Here is a 21,713-nt window from a genome sequence, read left to right on the forward strand (position 1 = left end):
ACTCAGGACCCCAGAGAGTGCAGGGAGGGGGCTCTCTCCCAGGAATTCTTGTTTCCCTAAAAATATTCCACAGTCTTGGAGAATTACTTTCCCGCTGCCTTGAGTGCACAAGCTAGGACACCTCGTGTCAGACAAGGGAGACCTGAGCGTGTGGAAAGTTCGTCATCGGTGCTGGGCGGGGCGAGGATTCCGGGTCTGAGCCTGTCAGGAGGAGACCCCGGAGGCGTGGCTGGGCGGGGCGAGCGGGGGGGCGGGGCCTGGGCGTGCCCTGCGGCGTGCGCGGGGCTGGCTAGCGCGCGACGGGGGCGGGGCAGCAACTGCGGGCCCACGCCGTAAACAGACAACATGGCGGTGGCGGCTTCCGCGGCACCTGGGGCCTTGGGCACTTTGCAAGCCAGCCGTGCCCGCTTGGTGGCCGCTTGCTGTGCGCGGCTAGGCCCCAGGTGGAGGCTGCCCGGCTCCTGGACGTGCCCGCGGGTCGATTCGACGATATGGGCCCGGGGCTGGACGCCCGCGGCCGGGGGAGCGGCCTGGCAGAGGGGCTACAGCGCAGAGGTGAAGACTGAGGACGAGCTGCGGGTGCGGTACCTGGAGGAGGAGAACCGAGGTGAGGGGTGTGACCCGGGAGACCGTGGGGCCTAGGAAAGGGTCTCAAGGTCGCGTGTTTGGGCTGACGTCAGTGTCTACGGAGAAGCTCGAGGAGGGGTGTCCTCCCTTCCCCCACTCACGCTTTGCAGCTATTTAGTGCTTTCCATGCCTAAAGAGGGCTTCCCTGGTGGTTCAGACGGTAAAGAATCTGCCTGCAATGCGGGAGACCTGGTTCTGTCTGTGGGTTCGATCCCTGGGTTGGGAAGATCCCCCTGGAGGAGGGCATGGCAACCCACTCCAGTATTCTTGCCTGGGGAAATCCATGGACAGAGGAGCCTGGCGGGCTACAGTCCTTGGGGTGAAAAAGAATCGGACATGACTGAGCAACTAAGCACATGCCTAAAGAGGTACTACGGAGCAGCTTACCTGCAAAAGTAGCCCTTGGCGCCAAAGACAGAAATGCAGCTTACGCTTTCATCTCTAGATGAGCCAAGATTAATAAGCCGGGTGAATGATATTTGCTTCCAGATTTCGTTCTTGCTGTGTAATTGCTTTCGGTTAACTCAGCTGTGAAGGGGAGAGTTTTAGAAGCTGCAGTGAAAGTGCACTTTATTATTCTGAGTATTCGTCAATTTAAAGCTGTTCATCTGAAAAAAAAAATTTCCTTTTGTTCGTTTTATCTTAGAAAGATAGTTTTGTGGACTATCTTCACTTCAGTTAGACAATTTTGAGTATTTTCTTGGTTTTCCAGTTCCTTTGCTAAGCCTGGGGGGTGGGGGACACAACTGGGGATGATATTGATGTTGCCCTTGAGCTCTTTTAGTGGGAGGAGACAGATGCTTTAGCAAAGTAATACAGTGGGAGGAAGGGTTATGATCCAGGGTGTGTGCCAGTTGGTTGGAATGCTGTTAAAGCCCAGCTTCTTTCACTTGCCTTGTTGAGAGACGCTAAATGGATCATGAAAGGTGGAAATAGCAGCGTGCCAGAAGGGTAGTCTTCGAATTTTGACATGTAGTTATTGAGCACCGATAATCTGTTAAACAGAAGTGCAAAACCAGTTAAGTCATGTTTGATATCTGTAAGCTCCTAATATTTCAAGAAAGATACTGGTGATTGAAAGATTATGCTAACTTTAAAGGCTTGATGAGAGCAGAAGGTTTTAATACCCGCAAGAGGCATATGATCAACTATATTCGGTGAGATTGGAAGATTCCAAAGGGGAAGTTCTGAGGATCAAGTTAGGATTTTGCCAGATGCATATTCTATCCAAGGCGTTCCTTGGAATGGAATTTGACATTACTGAGGCAGACTTCTCTGTGCTTCTATTTTCTTGTGTGTAATATAGAAAAAGTAATACTGACTTTGTATGGCTGCTGTGGAGATTAGATGGGAGTGTGATATTAATTGCCCACCAAGTATCAATCTAGCTCTCAGTGGTGCTCTGAAGTATATGATGAGTTATTTCATTTATTTATTATTCCTGACAGAAGAGCATGGCTAAAGCCATGGCATATGAACATGTATGGTATTCTGGAGAAATGACATGGGGCAAATGTGCTTGTAGTATGGCATGACAGGTAGAATACTGAGAAATTCAACTGGAAAGTAGATTAGTACTGGAGTGACTAGAGCCGTTAATCCTCCCATCTTTTGGGTAAGCTTAGTCTTGTCAGGATTTCGGTTACATTAGGTGTGCCAACAGTACATTGGATACGAAAACATTGCAGGTACAGCTAGTAATATGCACCATATTCTGTATTTTTTTTAACCTAAATAATGCACCGGAGAAGGCAATGGCAACCCACTCTAGTACTCTTGCCTGGAAAATCCCATGGACGGAGGAGCCTGGTAGGCTGCAGCCCATGGGGTCGCTAAGAGTCTGATGTGACTGAAGTGACTTAGCAGGAGCAGCAGCAAATAATGCACACTGAAAATATATTTTCATAAAATTTCTGAAAAGTCCTTCAGTTAGGTTTCAACTGGATCAAGGGAAAGACGTCAGAGTATAAATTCAAATGTTTTCAGTCACTTGAAATGTAAAAATCAACTACTAGTAAATACAGTTTTTTAAGAAAATTGACCTGCTTTCTTTCAGGATTTGCCAGGTGATAGCTTAGTTTTGTCTAACATTATATAGGCTTTGCTCAATGGCGACCCACTCCAGTACTCTTGCCTGGAAAATCCCATGGGTGGAGGAGCCTGATAGACTGCAGACCATGGGGTCGCTAAGAGTCGGACACGACTGAGCGACTTCACTTTCACTCTTCACTTTCATGCGTTGGAGAAGGACATGGCAATCCACTCCAGTGTTCTTGCCTGGAGAATCCCAGGGATGGAGGGGCCTGGTGGGCTGCCGTCTGTGGGGTCGCACAGAGTCGGACACGACTGAAGCGAGTTAGCAGCAGCAGCAGCAGCAGCTGTACTGTCAAACCAGCAATAAGCAGTGCAAAGAAAAACAGCATGGCAAGGCTGATGGAAGTGAAGGCGTCTCTGTGGTGTCTTCGCTTCTCATTAGAGGCGAGTCCAAAATTTTGTCCTCTCAGTAGTCTGCAGGCAATATGATGACTCTGCTGGGTCAGAGGAGCCCCAAAGTGCTCTGTGCCCTGTAGGCCTTGTTAGGCTGCGGAAGGTAGATAAGTGCAGAATATATCAGCTCTCATAGGTTTTCTGAGTTCCATATTTGTAATTTGTTGTGGAAGCTCAATTAGACACCAACTTTCTTTAGTCGTTATTTCTTGCATTGTTGTTCAGCCTCCCTAGCGTTTAGAGCAGTGGTACTGGTTATGGTTTACAAAGGTCTCTCCTGGTTTTCTGCAGTGGCCTCTTTTATAGGTCTCCAGTCATTCTCCTTCCCAGTTTATTCTTTGCCTTGGTGCTGGAGTTGTTTTTTAAGGGCCAAGCAAGAACTGCATCTCTGTTCAGTTAGAAACCTCTAGTGGTCTCTAATGTCTGCAAGCTCTCACAACTGCAGATATTTACAGATCATTCATCTCCTTTCTGCTGCACCTAAGCCTTACCTTTTCCTGCTCCTGTGTCAGTGCTCTGCACACACCTTCTGGAATGACCTGTCTCCTGTCCCTACCAACCTTCTCCCAGTCCAACAGACTTCTACTTGTAATTGTGACCCATTTTAAAAATAGTTTTTCTGAACTTTGTACCAGCTTCTGGCAGAAAGAGAACAAATAAATGCATAATGCAAGTTATTCTTAATACCTGCTCCTTCCTCATGCATTCACATCTTCTGGAGTGTCTTTGTAATCCTTCCACTTTTCTCCATGTTCTTCACCAGCACTAGTCTTGTCCAAGCCTGTATCACCTCTCAAGTGGATTGTTGCAGAGTTCAGCTAGCTTGTCTTCCTACTGCTTTACAAGGTTGATTCCTTTCATGTGTTTTTCATGTTTCAAAAAATGTATTTTCATATATTTTATGGTATGTGAATTCTCAGTAAAGTTCTCGATTTAGATAGACATGTATATTTTAAAAATTTTATTGAGATAATTCCCATTATAAAATTAAAAATGTACAGTTGTATTTAGCATACTTATAGAGTTATGCAACCATCACCACGATCCAGTTTTAGAACATTTTTATCACTCTAGAAAGAAACCGTGTTTTCTTTAACAGTGATTCCCCATTTTCAGTACTCCCTCTCCCTCCAAACTAAGACCCATTTGTCATCTACTTTCTATCTCAAAAGATTTTTTTTTAACAACATATTTTATTTTGGTTTAAAAAAATTATTTATTTTTAATTGGAGGATGATTGCTTTACAATATTGTGTTGGTTTCTGCTATGTATCATCAGGAATCAGCCATAGGTATATGTATGTCCCCTCTCTTGAAACTCCCTCCAACCAATAGATTGTTCTGCTTTGGACGTTTCACATAAAGAAACCATATGTGGTTATTTATGGCTTTTTCACTTGGCAATATGCTTTCAAGATTCTCTTATGTTGTGGCATGTATCAGTGCTTCATTTCTGTTTAGGACTGAATAGTATTCTGTTGTTTGGATTTTGTTTTGTCTGTTCATTATTGATGTACATTTGGATCATTTCCACTTTTTGGATCTTGTGAACAGTGCTGCTTAGAACATTCTGTATAAATTTTTATGGATACCCTTTTTTATTTCCACTTGGGAGTGCAATTGCTGGATCCTATGGTGATTGTAATTTTATGATTAACATTTTGAGGGACTGCCAGTTTCCCAAAGTGCCTGCAACATTTTCCGTTCCCACCAGCAAAGTGTAAGGGTTCTAATTTCTTCATATCATGACCAATATTTTGGGTTTTGATTATAGCCACTGTGTGTGGTTTGAAGTGATATCTTAGTGTGGCTTTGATTTGGACTTCCCTAATTGTTAAAGATGTTGAGTATGAGTATCTTTTCACGTGTTTATTGTCCATGTGTCTATCTTATTTAGAGAAATGTCTTCTGAAATCCTTTTTAATGGGGTTGTTCTTTTGTTGTTGAATTGTAAGTGTTCTTTATATATTCTGGATACAAGTCCCTATTCAGATATGTAACTTGAATATATTTTCTCATGTTCTATGGGTTGTCTTTTCATTCTTGTTAATTTTGAAGAACTTAGGTTTTTAATTATGGTGTAGTACAATTTTCATGGACAGAGGAGTCTGGCAGGCTACAGTCCATGGACTTGCTGGACATAACTTAGCCACTAAACCAACAACCGATCAACAGTTTATTTATTTATTTACTTTTGTTGTTGAATATCAAAGAATCTCTAGAGAATTCTCAGTTTTTCTCAAGAAAGTCAAGTCAACTGGGATTTTGATAGGCATTGCATTGCATAGGTAGATCGATTGGGGAATATTGCATTTATAACAGTGTTAAATTTATCATTCTATGAACATGGAATATCTTTTCACTCAGCAGTGTTATGTATTTTTTCAGTGTATAAGTCTTGCATGATTTTTGTTAAGTTTATTTCTATTTCATTCTTTTTGAATGTTACTGTAAATGGAATTGTTTTTCTTAGTTTTCAGATTGCTCATTGCTGTTCTACAGTAATACAATTGTTTTTGTATGTTGACCTTATATCATGCAACTCTGCTGAACTTGCTTATTCTCATAATTTTTTAATGGGTTTCTTAAAAATTATGTATATATACAAGATCCATGTCATCTGCACATAGAAGAAATTTTACTTATTCTCTTCCAATGTGGATGCCTGTTATTTCTTTCTCTGTGTAATCTCCTTCCTTGAGCCTCCATTACAGTGTAGAATAAAAGTATCAAGAATAGACGTAGAGTCTTTTTCCTGATATGTGGTGAAAGCATTCATTCTTTTACCAAGTATGGTATTGGCTGTGGGTTTTTGGTAGATATCCTTTATCAGGTTGAAGGAACCTCTGTCTATTCATACTTAATAAGTGTTTTTATCTGGGTGAAAGTAAGTGAAAGTTGCTCAGTCATGTCTGACTCTTTGCGACCCCATGGACTATACAGTCCATGAAATTTTCCAGGCCAGAATACTGGAATGGGTAGCTTTTCCCTTCTCCAGGGGATCTTCCCAACCCAGGGATCAAACCCAGGTCTCCCGCATTGCAGGTGGATTCTTTACCAACTGAGTCACAAGGGAATCCCAAGCATACTGGCATAGGTAGCCTATCCCTTCACCAGCAGATCTTCCTGACCCAGGAATCGAACCAGGATCTCCTGCATTGCAGGCGGATTCTTTACCAACTGAAATATGAGGGAAGCCCTTGTCTGGTTGAATTTTGTCCAGTTCCTTTTCTGCATCTATTGACATGATTGTATGACTTTTCTTGTTAAGCCTATTATATGATTGATTATGTTAATTGATCTTCAGATATTGAACACACACCTGGAATAAATCCCACTTGATTTGGGGGTGTAATTATTTTTATACATTGCTGCGTTTAATTTGATAACAGTTTATTGAGGATTTTTGCTTTTATGTTCATGAAAGATAGTGGTCTTTAGTTTTCCATTCTTGGTATATCTTTGTCTGGATTTGGTGTAAGGAAAATGCTTGCTTCATAGAATGAGCAAGGAAGTGCCCCTTCTGCTTTTATTTTCTGGAAGAGGTTGTCTATCATTGTATGTCATTGTATCTGGAAGAGAAATTATATCATTTTTTCCTTTGAATGTTTTGGTAGAATTACAAGTGAAACTATCTGCACCTGAAGCTTTCTGTTTTGGAAGCTTATTAATTGTTAATTACATATCTTTAATAGATGTAGGCCTATTTGACTTATCTCTTTCTTGTCCTGGTAGATTGTGCCTTTCAGGAAGTGGGTTTATTTCATATAACTTAGCAAATTTGTTGGCATACAGTTGTTCATAATGCTTCTTTATTATGCTTGTATCAAAGAGATTCAGTAGTGATGAATTCCTCATGTTAGTAGTTTGTATTTTCTTTCAAAAGATTTCTGAAATTAGTAGTTTGTTTTCTTTCTTTCTTTCTCTCTCTCCCATGGAGAGCCTGGCTAGAGGTTTATCAGTTTATTGATCTTTTTAAAGAACTAAGTTTTGATTTGACTGATTTCTTTTCTACTGATTTTCTGTTTTTATGTCATTGATTTCTTCTGATTTTTAATTTTTTCCCAAACTTACGTTAGATTTAATTTGTTGTTTGTTTTCTAGTTTCTTAAGGTGGAAGTGTAGATTTCCATTTCTTAATAAGTGCATCAGTGTTATCAGTTTTCCTCTAAGCACTGGTTTTGCTGTGTCATACATATTTTGAGTTCAGTCGCTCAGTCGTGTCCTACTCTTTGTGACCCCATGAACCACAGCACGCCAGGCCTCCCTGTCCATCACCAACTCCCAGAGTTCACCCAAACTCATGTCCATTGAGTCAGTGATGCCATCCAACCATCTCATCATCTGTTGTCCCTTTCTCCTGCCCTCAGTCTTTCCCAGCATCAGGGTCTTTTCACATGAGTCAGCTCTTCGTGTCAGGTGGCCAAAGTATTGGAGTTTCAGCTTCAACATCAGTCCTTCCAATGAACACCCAGGACTGATCTCCTTTAGGATGGACTGGTTAGATCTCCTTGCAGTCCAGGGGACTCTCAAGAGTCTTCTCCAACACCACAGTTCAAAATCATCAATTCTTCGGCCCTCAGCTGTCTTTATAGCCCAACTCTCACATCCATACGTGACTACTGGAAAAACCATAGCCTTGACTAGACGGACCTTTTTTGACAAAGTAATGTCTCTGCTTTTGAATATGCTGTCTAGGTTGGTCATAACTTTCCTTCCAAAGAGTAAGCGTCTTTTATTTTCATGGCTGCTGTCACCATCTGCAGTGATTTTGGAGCCCCCCCAAATTAAAGTCAGCCACTGTTTCCCCGTCTATTTGCCATGAAGTGATGGGACCGGATGCCATGATCTTAGTTTTCTGAATGTTGAGCTTTAAGCCAACTTTTTCACTCTCCTCTTTCACTTTCATCAAGAGGCTCTTTAGTTCTTCTTCACTTTCTGCCATAAATGTGGTATCATCTGCACATCTGAGGTTACTGATATTTCTCCCGGCCATCTTGATTCCAGCTTGCGCTTCCTCCAGCCCAGCATTTCTCATGATGTACTCTGCATATACGTTAAATAAGCAGGGTGACAATATACAGCCATGATGTACTCCTTTCCCGATTTGGAACCATGTCCAGTTCTAACTGTTGCTTCCTGACCTGCATATAGGTTTCTCAAGAGGCAGGTCAGGTGGTCTGGTATTCCCATCTCTTTCAGAATTTTCCAGTTTATTGTGATCCACACAGTCAAAGGCTTTGGCATAGTCAATAAAGCAGAAATAGGTGTTTTTCTGGAACTCTTTTGCTTTTTCCATGATCTAGTGGATGTTGGCAATTTGATCTCTGGTTCCTCTGTCTTTTCTAAAACCAGCTTGAACATCTGGAAGTTCACGGTTCACGTATTGCTGAAGCCTGGCTTGGAGAATTTTGAGCATTACTTTACTAGCGTGTGAGGTGAGTGCATTGTGTGGTAGTTTGAGCATTCTTCGGCATTGCCTTTCTTTGGGATTGGAATGAAAACTGATCTTTTCCAGTCCTGTGGCCACTGCTGGAATTTTCAAATTTGCTGGCATATTGAGTGCAGCATTTTCACAGCATCATGTTTTAGGATTTGAAATAGCTCAGCTGGAATTCCATCACCTCCACTAGCTTTGTTCGTAGTGATGCTTCCTAAGGGGTTGGGGGGACACATGCATATTTTGGTAAGTTGTATTTTCAGTTTCATTTAGTTAGAAATATTTTAAATTTCTCTCTAGATTTCTTCTTTTATTTATATTTTACTTAGAAGTACCTTATTTAATCTGCAAGTATTTTGAAGTTTTCCAGCTGTCTTTCTGTTACTGATTCCTGGAGTTTATTTCCATTGTTATCTAGGAGTGTACTTCAGTATGATTTCTATTTTAAATTTGTAATGGTGTGTTTTTTGCCCAAAATATGGTCTGTCATGGTGAATATCCATATGACCTTGGGAAGATTGAGTAGTCTGCTGTTATTGGATGCAGTATTCTATATTCAGTTAGATATAGTAGTCAATTAGATTTAGTTAATTTTTTGGTTGGTATTCAGTTCAGCTATACCGTTAACTGATTTTCTGCCTGCTGGATCTATTAGTGATAGAGGTGAGTTGAAATTTGCAGCTGTAATGATGAAGTTGTTTATTTCTCCTTGTGATTCTGTCAGTTTTTAAATCATGCAAATTTAAGCTCTATTGTTTAGTGAATACACATGGGTTATTATGTTGGAGAAGTGACCCCTCCAACATTACCCCCTTTTCTTACTCAGACTATTCTTTGTTCTGAGATCTGCTTTCTCTGAAATTAATATTACCACTCCAGGTTTTATTAGTGCTGTTGTTGTTTAGTTGCTAAGTTGTGTCTGACTTTTGTGACCCCATGGACTGTAGCCCCCCAGGCTCCTCTGTCTGTGGGATTTTTCCAGGTAAGGATACTTAATTGCATTGCCATTTCCTTCTGCTGATCTTCCTGGGATTGAACTCAAGACTCCTGCATTGGCAGGTGATTTCTTTACCATTGAGCCACCTGGGAGGCCCTTTTTTAGTGTTAGCACTGATTATCTTTCTTCATCTTTTGATTTTTTAAATCAGTGTGTGTCTTTATATTTAAAGTGGATTTCTTGTATATGTCATATGGTTGGGTATTGTTTTAAACCACTCTGACAGTATCTGTCTTTTAGTGTATTTTAGACCATGCATACTTAAATTTATTATTGAAATAGTTGGGATTATTATGTATTTATAACTGTGTTCTATTCATTGCCCTTGTATTTTTCTTTCATTTTTTGACTTTCACTAATTTTCTGCCAATTTTCTTCCCTCTTTTAGCTTATCAGTTACCCTTTTTTAGAGATTTTATTGGTTACCATGTTATTTGCAGTACATGTTTACAACTAATCTACATCTACTTTTAATAACACTATATGACTTCATACTGGTAAAGGTATAAATGCGTATTCCCGTTTCTTTCCTTCCATACCATTGCTGTCATTCTTTACACTTATCTGTAGGCTACAGTCACCACATACATTATTGTATTATTGTTTGGAATAAGTTGTTATCATTTAGTTGTAAGTCAGAAAGCACATTGACATTTGTTTAATAGTCTGTTGTTAGCAGTGGTTGGGCTTAATAGTTCTGAATTTGTTTTCTTTTTATTGTAGAATAGAGCAAATGAAAACCTGTTGGTCTTGGGAAGTAGACTTTTCATTATGATGAAAAGAGAAGGAGAGAGAAGGTACAAATATGGGATGGGGGGAAGTGAGGAAGAAACTTGTTGCATTGGATTTGAATTAAAAAAAAATCATAAGTATCTTGTATGTATGAGGTTAAAGCATCTGCCTCCAATGCGGGAGACCTGGGTTTGATCCCTGGGTCAGGAAGATTCCCCTGGAGAAGGAAATGGTAACCCACTCCAGTATTCTTGCCTGGAGAATCCCATGGACGGAGAAGCCTGGTAGGCTACAGTCCACGGGGTCGCAGAGAGTCGGACACTACTGAGTGACTTCACTTTCACTTTCACTTACCAGGACAAACTTATGAAAACCATAAGTATATTGTATGTATACATATTTACATTTATTTCTTTTTCTGACCACTAAAATTGTCTAAATGAAATGATACCATGGTAGCAGTAAACATATCTGATATTCAGATTTTGGTTTCTAAAGACTATTCCCCCACTGAAAGAAGCCAGGACTTTTTGGGGAAATGTCTGATTTCAGGTCTGGAGCAGGGAAAGTGAAAGGTGAGTCTGGAATATCTTTGTGGGCTAGGAAGCAAGGAAGTGTTCAAATAGTAAAAGGATCATGGCAGGGCACAGCCTTACAGGGCTCTCACTGAGCATACATATCTGGGTAATTTGAACATTAATGGATTAATGGAACAGTATATAATAGATTATATAGCACCTTGAATAAAGAATCGATGAAACCATAGAGATTACACGAAATAGTGTGGTAGGGAAGAACATATTTTTATAGAAAAATGGTAGCAATGATAGAAAATCACCATTTTTTGAAACCACCAAGATAAAAATAAAGGAATTATCATGACAGTGAGATATAGATGCTTTATCTTTTCCCAAGTTGGTATACGGTTGTCCCAACACTGCTTAATCATCTTTACTCCACTGTTTTGAAGGGTATTTTTATCACAAGCTGAATTTCCATACTGTCTTTCTGTTCTGCTCTGTGATCTCTGTAGATGTGTTAGCCATTATTTTATGATTAAAGCTGTGTTGTGTTTCGGTAGGGCCAGGTGCTCACTCCTTCATCTTTACTCTTTTTGTTTTTTTCCTTTGTTTTCATTCCTTTTCCTGCATGGTTATTTTTCTACAAGAGTTTTGGAATGTTCATGTATAATTTCAGGAAAAGGCTTATTAGTATTTTTATTGGCATTATGTTAAATTTAAAATTAGTATATTTGCATAATGTTTTTTTCAATATAAAAACATGTTTCCATTTGCTTAATTCTTCTTCAGTTTAAAAAGTGCCTATCCATAGGGCTTGCACATTTATGTTATGTGTTTCCCAGGTCACCTTGCCTCCTGTCTGGTTCATAAATGAAATAATTTGTTTCAATGTATCTTCTAAGTGGTTTCCTTTCTCCCGCTGTTTCTCTATATCTCTTTATACAAAGGCGATTGTTTCTGGATGTATTAATTTCATGTGTTTCAAATAAATATGCCTTTGTTTGCAGTAGTTTTTTATTTGACTTGCATTTTTTAGGTTTATAATCATCATTTGTTAATGATTTTCTAATGTTTCTAAAATTTGGATATTATAAAAATTGCTGCATATTCTCTTTATATTCAAGTGAAAGATTCTGGGTTAGTTCATTATATTTTTAGTGTTAAAGTTTTCACTACTTTTATAGTATTTTAAGGAGCCTGAATTATATATAGTTTATCAAAAGTATTCTGTTCTCTAGTTTTCAATGCTTTGAATATTACATGTGATTTGTTATTAAAAATAGTTAAATTATTGAGGTTTACAAAATTCTAAAGTAGCAATATGTGCTCATTGGTTTAACAACAACAACAACAACAAAAGCACCCTGGGAGGGTGCTGCCTCTTTACTTTCAAACTCTTTTATCGAAAGTAAAGAGTTTATATTTTGAGTCCTTGCTGTGAATGATAATTTTATTCACTTCTGATTTGTGTTACCTACATAATTATGTATATAGACAGTATCTGAACTTTTTTTGGTGTAAGGTCAGAAACTGTTTGCTGGTCTACATCTTTAATCTTCTAACTGTACAATTTCTGTGATTTGTAACCTTAGTTTATATCATCAGAGCTTGTGACAGTTGCATCTTGTTCTCTTATCCAGTGCTTTATCTAGAGATTGACCTGGTGCTTTATCTAGAGATTGAATATAAACAATTTGTAATGTTGTTGATAGTATTTATGTTGGTACTACCTTCAGTATATCTTTAGAAGCAGTCCACTTTCCATCTCTGCTCCACAGCCTGTGTGATCTCTCACCTGGATCTCTGCAGCAGCATCTTGTTTAGTATCCCCTACTGTAATTATTATTATTATTATTTTTTGGTCTGTGTAGATGAAATTCACATAATACAAAATTAACCATTTTAACTTTTCAAGGGTTTTTAGGTTATTCCATGTTTACAGCCATCACCACTGTCTTACATCCTTTCAAATTGCTTTCAAAACAAAGCCATGCTTCTTAGTCACTTCCTCCTCATCCCGTTCTCCCCAAGGTTTCCAAAACCCACTAATCTCCTTTCTGTCTTTATGGAGTTTGTCTATACCAGGTACTTCAGAGCAGTAGAATCATACCATATGTGATTTATGTCTGAGTTCTTTCAGCTTAATGTTTTCAGAGTTCGTCTATTATACAGCATGTATCAGCATTTCATTTGTTTTTATGGCTGAATACTATTTCCTTGAATGGATATGACTTTTTTGTGAATAGTTATTTGTTTGAATGTATGTTTTTGGGTCATGTGGTAACATGTTTGGTGTTTGGAGAAACTGCCAGACTGTATGAGAGTGTATATGAGAGTTCTTACTTCTCCACATCCTTGTCAATACTTGTTTCTTTTTTAAAAAAAATTAAAGCCATCTTACTAGTTCAGTTCAGTTCAGTTCAGTTCAGTCGCTCAGTCGTGTCCGACTCTTTGCGACCCCATGAATCGCAGCACGCCAGGCCTCCCTGTCCAACACCAACTCCCGGAGTTCACTCAGACTCACGTCCATCGAGTCCGTGATGCCATCCAGCCATCTCATCCTCGGTCGTCCCCTTCTTCTCCTGCCCCCAATCCCTCCCAGCATCAAAGTCTTTTCCAATGAGTCATCTTCGCATGAGGTGGCCAAAGTACTGGAGTTTCAGCTTTAGCATCATTCCTTCCAAAGGAATCCCAGGGTTGATCTCCTTCAGAATGGACTGGCTGGATCTCCTTGCAGTCCAAGGGACTCTCAAGAGTCTTCTCCAACACCACAGTTCAAAAGCATCAATTCTTCAGCACTCAGCCTTCTTCACAGTCCAACTCTCACATCCATACATGACCACAGGAAAAACCATAGCCTTGACTAGATAGACCTTAGTCGGCAAAGTAATGTCTCTGCTTTTGAATATGCTATCTAGGTTGGTCATAACTTTTCTTCCAAGGAGTAAGCGTCTTTTAATTTCATGGCTGCAGTCACCATCTGCAGTGATTTTGGAGCCCCCCCCAAATAAAGTCTGACACTGTTTCCACTGTTTCTTCCTCTATTTGCCATGAAGTGATGGGACCAGATGCCATGATCTTTGTTTTCTGAATGTTGAGCTTTAAGCCAACTTTTTCACTCTCCTCTTTTACTTTCATCAAGAGGGTCTTTAGTTCCTCTTCACTTTCTGCCATAAGGGTGCTGTCATCTGCATATCTGAGGTGATTGATATTTCTCCTGGCAGTCTTGATTCCAGCTTGTGTTTCTTCCAGTCCAGCGTTTCTCATGATGTACTCTGCATAGAAGTTAAATAAGCAGGGTGACAATATACAGCCTTGACGGACTCCTTTTCCTATTTGGAACCAGTCTGTTCCATGTCCAGTTCTAACTGTTGCTTCCTGGCCTGCATACAGATTTCTCAAGAGGCAGGTCAGGTGGTCTGGTATTCCCATCTCTTTCAGAATTTTCCACAGTTTATTGTGATCCACACAGTCAAAGGCTTTGGCATAGTCAATAAAGCAGAAATAGATGTGTTTCTGGAACTCTCTTGCTTTTTCCATGATCCAGCAGATGTTGGCAATTTGATCTCTGGTTCCTCTGCCTTTTCTAAAACCAGCTTGAACATCAGGAAGTTCACGGTTCACGTATTGCTGAAGCCTGGCTTGGAGAATTTTGAGCATTATTTTACTAGCATGTGAGATGAGAGCAGTTGTGCAGTAGTTTGAGCATTCTTTGGCATTGCCTTTCTTTGGGATTGGAATGAAAACTGACCTTTTCCAGTCCTGTGGCCACTGCTGAGTTTTCCAAAGTTGCTGGCATATTGAGTGCAGCACTTTTACAGCATCATCTTTTAGGATTTGAAATAACTTGACTGGAATTCCATCACCTCCACTAGCTTTGTTCGTAGTGATGCTTCCTAAGGCCCACTTGACTTCACATTCCAGGATGTCTGGCTCTAGTTGAGTGATCACACCAGTGTGATTATCTGGGTCGTGAAGATCTTTTTTTGTACAGTTCTTCTGTGTATTCTTGCCACCTCTTAATGTCTTCTGCTGCTGTTAAGTCCCTACCATTTCTGTCCTTTACAGAGCCCATCTTTGCATGAAATGTTCCCATGCTATCTCTCATTTTCTTGAAGAGATCTCTAGTCTTTCCCATTCTATTGTTTTCCTCAATTTCTTTGCATTGATTGCTAAGGAAGGCTTTCTTATCTCTCCTTGCTATTCTTTGGAACTCTGCATTCAGATGGGAATATCTTTCCTTTTCTCCTTTGCTTTTTGCTGCTTTTCTTTTCACAGCTATTTGTAAGGCCTCCTCAGAAAGCCATTTTGCTTTTTTGCATTTCTATTTCTTGGGGATGGTCTTGATCCCTGTCTCCTGAACAGTGTCACAAACCTTGTCCATAGTTCATCAGGCACTCTGTCTATCAGATCTAGTCCCTTAAATCCTTTTCTCGCTTCCACTGTATAATCATAAGGGATTTGATTTAGGTCATATCTGAATGGTCTAGTAGTTTTCCCTACTTTCTTCAATTTAAGTCTAAATTTGGCAATAAGGAGTTCATGATCTGAGCCAGTCAGCTCCTGGTCTTGTTTTTGCTGACTATATAGAGCTTCTCCATCTTTGGCTGCAAAGAATATAATCAATCTGATTTTGGTGTTGACCACTCGGTGTTGATCACTGAGTGAAGTAAGTCAGAGAGAAAGAAGTATCATATGACATCCCTTATATATGGAAAATAAAAAATCATACAAATGAGTCTCATTTAATTTATTATATCTTCTTTGGAAAAATATTTATTCAACTCCTTTGCCTGTTTTTCAGTTGAGTTGTCTTTTTGTTGTGAGTAGTACCAATTCTTTATATATTCTCAATATTAGCCCCATATCAGATGCATCATTTGCGAATATTTTCTGTTTGTGGGTTTTTTCACTTCTTTGGTAATTTTGATGAAGTCTGGTTTATCTGTTTTTTTCTTTCATTGCTTGTGCTTTTGTTGTCATATTTAAGTCAGTGTTGCCTGAATCAGGTTTGTGAAGATTTATACTTTTGTTTCCTTCTAAGAGTGTTACAGTTTTAGGTCTTAGATAGATTTTGAGATAATTTTGTATATGCTGTGAGTAAAGGGCCCAACTCCATTCTCTTGTGGGTGAATATCTAGTTGTCCACCGCTATTTGTTGAAAAGTCATGCACCATTGGATGGTCTTGGTATCCTTGTTGAAAACAAATTGATCATTCAGTTTTATTACTGAGGTCTTTCTTTATTACTTAGATCTCTTTCAGTGTGTCTTGTAGTTTTCAGTGAAATTTGTTGGTTAAGTTTATTCCTAAGTAATTGTGTATATATATATTTTTGATGCTGTTACAAATTGTTTTGTTAATTTCATTTTTGGAGTGTTCATTGATAGTGTATAGAAATATAACTGATTTTTGTATATTGATATTATATTATGCAGCTTTTCTCAGTTCACTTATTATGGTATTTTCTGTGTGTAAGACCATATTATTTGTGAATGGAAATAGACTTCTTTCTTTTCCTCATAGCTCAGTTGGTAAAGAATCTGCCTGCAGTGCAAGAGACCCTGGTTTGATTTCCTGGGTTGGGAAGATCTGCTGAGAAGGGATAGGCTACCCGCTCCAGTATTCTTGGACTTCCCTTGTGGCTCAGCTGGTAAAGAATCTGCCTGCAATGCAGGAGACCTGGGTTCAGTTGGGCAGATCCCCCGGAGAAGGGAAAGGTTACCTACTCCAGTATTCTGGCCTAGAGTATTCTGTGGACTGTATAGTATACGGGGTCACAAAGAGTCGGACATTAGTGAGCAACTTTCACTTTCACTTTTTTTTCCTATTTGAATTCCTTTTATTTCTTTTTCTTGCCTACTTACCCTGGCTAGAATTTCTACTACAGTATTAAATAAATAAAGTGATAAAAATGAACATCCTTATCTAATTTTTTTATCTCAGAGAGAAGACTTTAAGCCTTTTAACATTAAATATGATGTTAATTGTAAGTGGTTTTTTTTTTTTTTTTTTTCAAATAAATGTCCTTTATTAGGTTAAGGAAATTTCCTTCTGTTACTAGTTTGTTGAGGTTTTTAAGTTATAATTTCTTTAAAATCATTTAAAGCATGTTGGATTTAGTCTAGTGTTTCTTTTGCATCAGTTGAGGTGATCATATAGTTTTAAAATATTTTCTTTAATTTTGTTAGTGTGGTGTATTTGCTCAATTTTTGTGCTGAACTACCCTTGCATTCCTGGGATAAATCCCTCTTGGTCATGACTGCTAAATTTGACTTGCTAGTATTTTGTTGAGGATTTTTTTACATCTGTATTCATAAGGGATATTGGTCTAGTATATTCTTGCTTCCTTCTAATCTGTTTTCTACACTGTGGCCTGAGTGACCTTTTTAAAATGTAAGTTTGAACATAGAAAAATTTCCCCAATTTGAAAAAAAGCTATTAGAAATGCATAGCAAACATTTTACTAAATGGTGAAATGCTCAGAAACATTTTCACTAAACGTATTGACAAAATAAAGGAACTTATTATTTTTACTAGTGTTATATTGGACTACAAGTCCTAGCTAAAGTGAAACAGCAGAAGGAAATGAGAAATTAACATTGGAACAGAAAACATAACTGTTAGTATTTTTGAACAAGATTGAGTATTGACTTAGAATATTGAAGAGAACCATGTAAGTCTATTAATATTTCATAAATTTGCCAGAAAAAGTTTATGTAAAATAGCACTAAAAAAATTGCACTTTCCACATACTCTCAATATGTAATTAGAAAATGTAACTGATATAGAGTGATTTTTATAGTTATTTCGAGTACAGTTGTCTGACTTTTAAAATCAGAAGGAAAATAATGGACTGTTTTGTAAGTGGTTCCAGCCAAAAATGTTTGTGCATATTAGAGAAAATAAGACTCCTGTGAAGTTGAGAGCAGCAGAAATGAAAGTGGTCAATGTAAGGAGACAGTATCAGAGGATTGTTTTATTCATTGGGGTAGAGAATCCTTTATTTTGTTTGAATTTGTTTAGTTTTACTTTTTCTTAATTACCTATAGAGTTAGTATATGAACAGTATTTAATATGGTTTGTTTTGAGAACTAACAGTCCTTTCCTCCACCCCATTTCCCATATTCCAGAAACAGTTATTTAAAACCCTTTGACTGATTGTTTTGGGCACATATCGTCTCATTTAAAATAACATACATATATTTCCACTTCTGGAATTTTCACGTTTAGGTATCATCTGTCTACTGACTTTTTGCCATGGAGGATAAAGGTTTGGTCCCCTTTCACACTCCACCACACATGTGTACCTTCTTTTTTGCCCTTGTTCTTTCCTCTAATTTGGCTTTATTTCTAGGTCGAAGTAAATATTGCCATTTTTTTTAGAATAGCTTTATTGCGATACAATTCATATACCTTAAAGTTCTCCTGTTTAAAATACACAATTTAGTGGCTTCTAGTACATTTATAGAGATGTGCATCTATCACCACCATCAGGTATTGAACATTTCATTGCCCTAAAAAGAAACAACACTTTTTAGCTGTCACTGCGTGATCTCTCCATCTCCAGCAGCCCTAGGCAATCACTAATCTACCTTTTTTGTCCCTTCTGATTTGCCTACTCTCAGCATTTCATATAAATGGAATTACACAGTATGTGCTCACTTGTCACTGGCTTCTTTCACTCAGCATGTTTTTAAGGTTCATCCATGTTGCTCATGTATTGATGATGCTTTTTTTTTTTCTTGCTTAATATTACACTACATGGATTTGTTATATTTTGTTTATCTGCTCATCAACTGATGGATATTTGGTTTGTTTCCAGGTTTTGAATATTTTGAATAATGCTTCTCTGATCATTCTGGTGTAAGTGTTTGTGTGAACATGTGTTTTCATTGTAAACTCTTTCTAAGGAAGATACTAAGTCAAAAGTTGCAAAGGCAATAATATATAAAAAGTTAAAACTTTGGTGCAAAAAAATGCCATAAACAAGTTGATTTTTAAAAGTGAATGATAGGCAAAAGATCTGTTCTATAAATAATGAATTAATATCTGTAATCTAAAAGTTTATTATTTGAAATGCAAATGACAACTCTAATAAGATAGGCAAACAGTAAGAACAGTCAATTCAGAAAACAAATGACAAATGATCATTAAACCGATTTAACTTTGGTTCCTATGATTGGGTGAAATCTGATATATATAATGTTATGTCCCCATATATTGTCAAAGGTTTATAATATTCAGAATAATGTGACCAGTGATTCTCAATAATGTATTTATTGAGGTCCCCTTACTGACCTGAAATGAAGTGTATAGATAATGTAAGCAGCTGACAAACATAATTTTTCAAAAAAATCCTTAAATATAGTAATGAAAACAAAAGAATTAGTTTATGGCAGAATAACATTTCAGCATATAATTTTTCTGCTGTGATCATTAAAATATAAAAGAGTTAGAATTTAAGAGAAGTAAGAAGACTAGAAACCATTCTACAAAGTAAATAGAGACAAAAACCAGATGGTGTAAGGGGATAAATAGACCAGACTTATTGTCTATGATAAGAGACTGAGGAAACAGCCTGAATTGAAAAGGGGTAAATATACCAAGATAAATTTGATACTGAGCAAAAGTGGTAGTCTTACAGATGAGCTCTACTTTACTTATTTGTTTTGGACTTAAAATAATCCTCTATTGGGATGTGGAGCAGTGTGGTGATGGAGTATATTGTAAGATTCAGTTCTCATTGACACCAAGTCAGACAGAAGTTCTTTTACCAGTAATAATACTTAAAAATGCAGTGAATGTAGTTAGACTTAACATACATTTCGTTTTCTTATTTGATGGGTACCATGTAAAACAGTTTATTGAAATTCCTGTAATTTTAGGACAAATGTACTTGAAAATTCTAAATGTAAGAGACTTCGGGTTAAGTACATGGGACAGGGTCAGGACAGAAACCTGGGATGTAAATATTGAGAACTAGATGGTAAAGAGCCTGCCTGCAATGCCGGAGACCCGGGGGTTTGATCCCTGGGTCAGCGAGATACCCTGGAGAAAGGAATGGGAACCCATTCTTGCCTGGAGAATTCCATGTACAGTGGAGCCTGGTGGGCTACGATTCACGGGGTTGCATAGAGTCGGACATGACTGAGTGACTGATAAACACACACACACACTAGCAAAAAAAAGCTGATCCCATAATGCTTGCCTGTGACAAGAAGTTGTTAGCTATTGTGTACTTCTATGTATCCTGAGGATAATAAAACTATATTTTAAATAGTATTCCATAATTAAAAAAAAAATAGTATTCCATAATTTAGAATTTTATCAGTAAATGTGGCCTTCCTATTCTTTAGTCTGATTAAGCTATGTAAAACTTAAAATGGGTAAAATTGTAAAATGTGGCATATTACCTTGGTGGTGGGTAAAGAGAGAAATTGAAGGGGACATGCTGTTACAAAGTTCTCTAAAAGGCTGGATAAAAGTGGTGAATGTTATGTATGAGATTGATTTTATAAATATGTATACCACATTTTTCAAAAATATGCTTGAAAAGGATGGTAAACATGAAAATTAGGATAAAGCTCTTGAAGTGAACCTCAGAGAGGTGGTAGATTCCAAAGTCCCAAGTTAACTAGCTGTGTATATATGGGAATCTGTACCCTGAATTGGAAAGACTGATGCTGAAGCTGAAACTCCAGTATTTTGGCCGCCTGATGTAAAGAGCTGACTTATTGGAAAAGACCCTGATGCTGGGAAAGATTGAGGGCAGGAGGAGAAGGGGATGACAGATGATGAGATGGTTGCATGGTATCACTGACTCAATGAACATGAGTTTGGGTGGACTCTGGGAGTTGGTGATGGACAGGGAGGCCTGGTGTGCTGCGGTTCAGGGGTTGCAAAGAGTCAGATACTACTGAGCGACTGAACTGAACTGAACTGTACTGTTCCCTGAATACCTTACTAACTCAAATGCTTTTTTGTTTCCCCCTTAACTAGGAATTGTGGTGCTTGGAATAAACAGAGCCTATGCCAAAAATTCATTGAGTAAAAACCTTATAAAAATGGTGAGTGTAAAGATTAAATTATTTGCCTCTAAGATTATGGTACAGTGTTGACACCAACCTGAAAATGATTTTTCCTCTTTTCCTACTTATCTTCCCTGTTTCTGTTTAGCTTTCAAAAGCTGTGGATGCTTTAAAATCTGATAAGAAAGTACGGACCATAATAGTCAGAAGTGAAGTCCCTGGGATATTCTGTGCTGGTATGTAAAAAGATTAAATTTTTAAAACTAGTCTAATGTTTCCTTAGTAGTAGCCTGTTTTCCATTATAAAGTGTTCTGTGGTTTGAATTTCATTACCAACAATTCCTCTTTGTTTTTCTACTGTTGTTACAAGAAAAAAAAAGGTTTTCTCAGAAAGAAATCTTCGCAGCATGTGGAGAAGTTGTTTTGGAAGTTGAAAAAATAGTTTGAGCAATTAGAATATTTGTTTGTGGTACTTGAATGATCTTTATGAAAGATGAGCTGGGAAGGAAAAATTGTGTCTCCTACTCAAAACAATGTGCTCTGTGTTTATAAGTTACTTAAAAAGTACTTCAACTGACTAGTAGTAACTACCCCAGTGTAAAACGTTAGATGTAGACATAAGCTTCGGAGGTTTGTGTTTGTAGTAGTGCCCACTCAAATATGTGTCCACAAATTGTTATTTTAAATTGGAGTCTACAGCAGTGAAGTGTTTTTCTTATTTTTTTTCCGTTAGTGCTGTGTTCCCAAAAGCCAAAGATTAAGTTGCCTTGCATTTTCCATATTTGTAAGTATTTCTAAGTCATGAGGTTGAATGAATCTGTTTCAACTAGTCAAAAATATAGATGATTAAGATAAATAAATGCTGATAATATACAGTAT

The 21,713-nt window shown here is 38.1% G+C and overlaps 1 protein-coding gene across 2 annotated transcripts in view; it reads left to right on the forward strand.

Moving 5' to 3' along the window:
• Positions 1 to 345: 345 nt before the first annotated feature.
• Positions 346 to 21,713, forward strand: part of AUH (AU RNA binding methylglutaconyl-CoA hydratase) — a 193,701-nt gene continuing 172,333 nt past the window's right edge. For both annotated transcript variants that reach the window (XM_052644957.1, XM_052644956.1), the window contains exons 1-3: positions 346 to 607; positions 20,806 to 20,873; positions 20,983 to 21,070. In XM_052644957.1, the coding sequence (XP_052500917.1) occupies positions 346 to 607; positions 20,806 to 20,873; positions 20,983 to 21,070 (418 nt within the window). The remainder of the gene's footprint in view (positions 608 to 20,805; positions 20,874 to 20,982; positions 21,071 to 21,713) is intronic.

This window comes from Budorcas taxicolor, chromosome 8, assembly GCF_023091745.1.
Source record: "Budorcas taxicolor isolate Tak-1 chromosome 8, Takin1.1, whole genome shotgun sequence".
Taxonomy (NCBI): Eukaryota; Metazoa; Chordata; class Mammalia; order Artiodactyla; family Bovidae; genus Budorcas; species Budorcas taxicolor.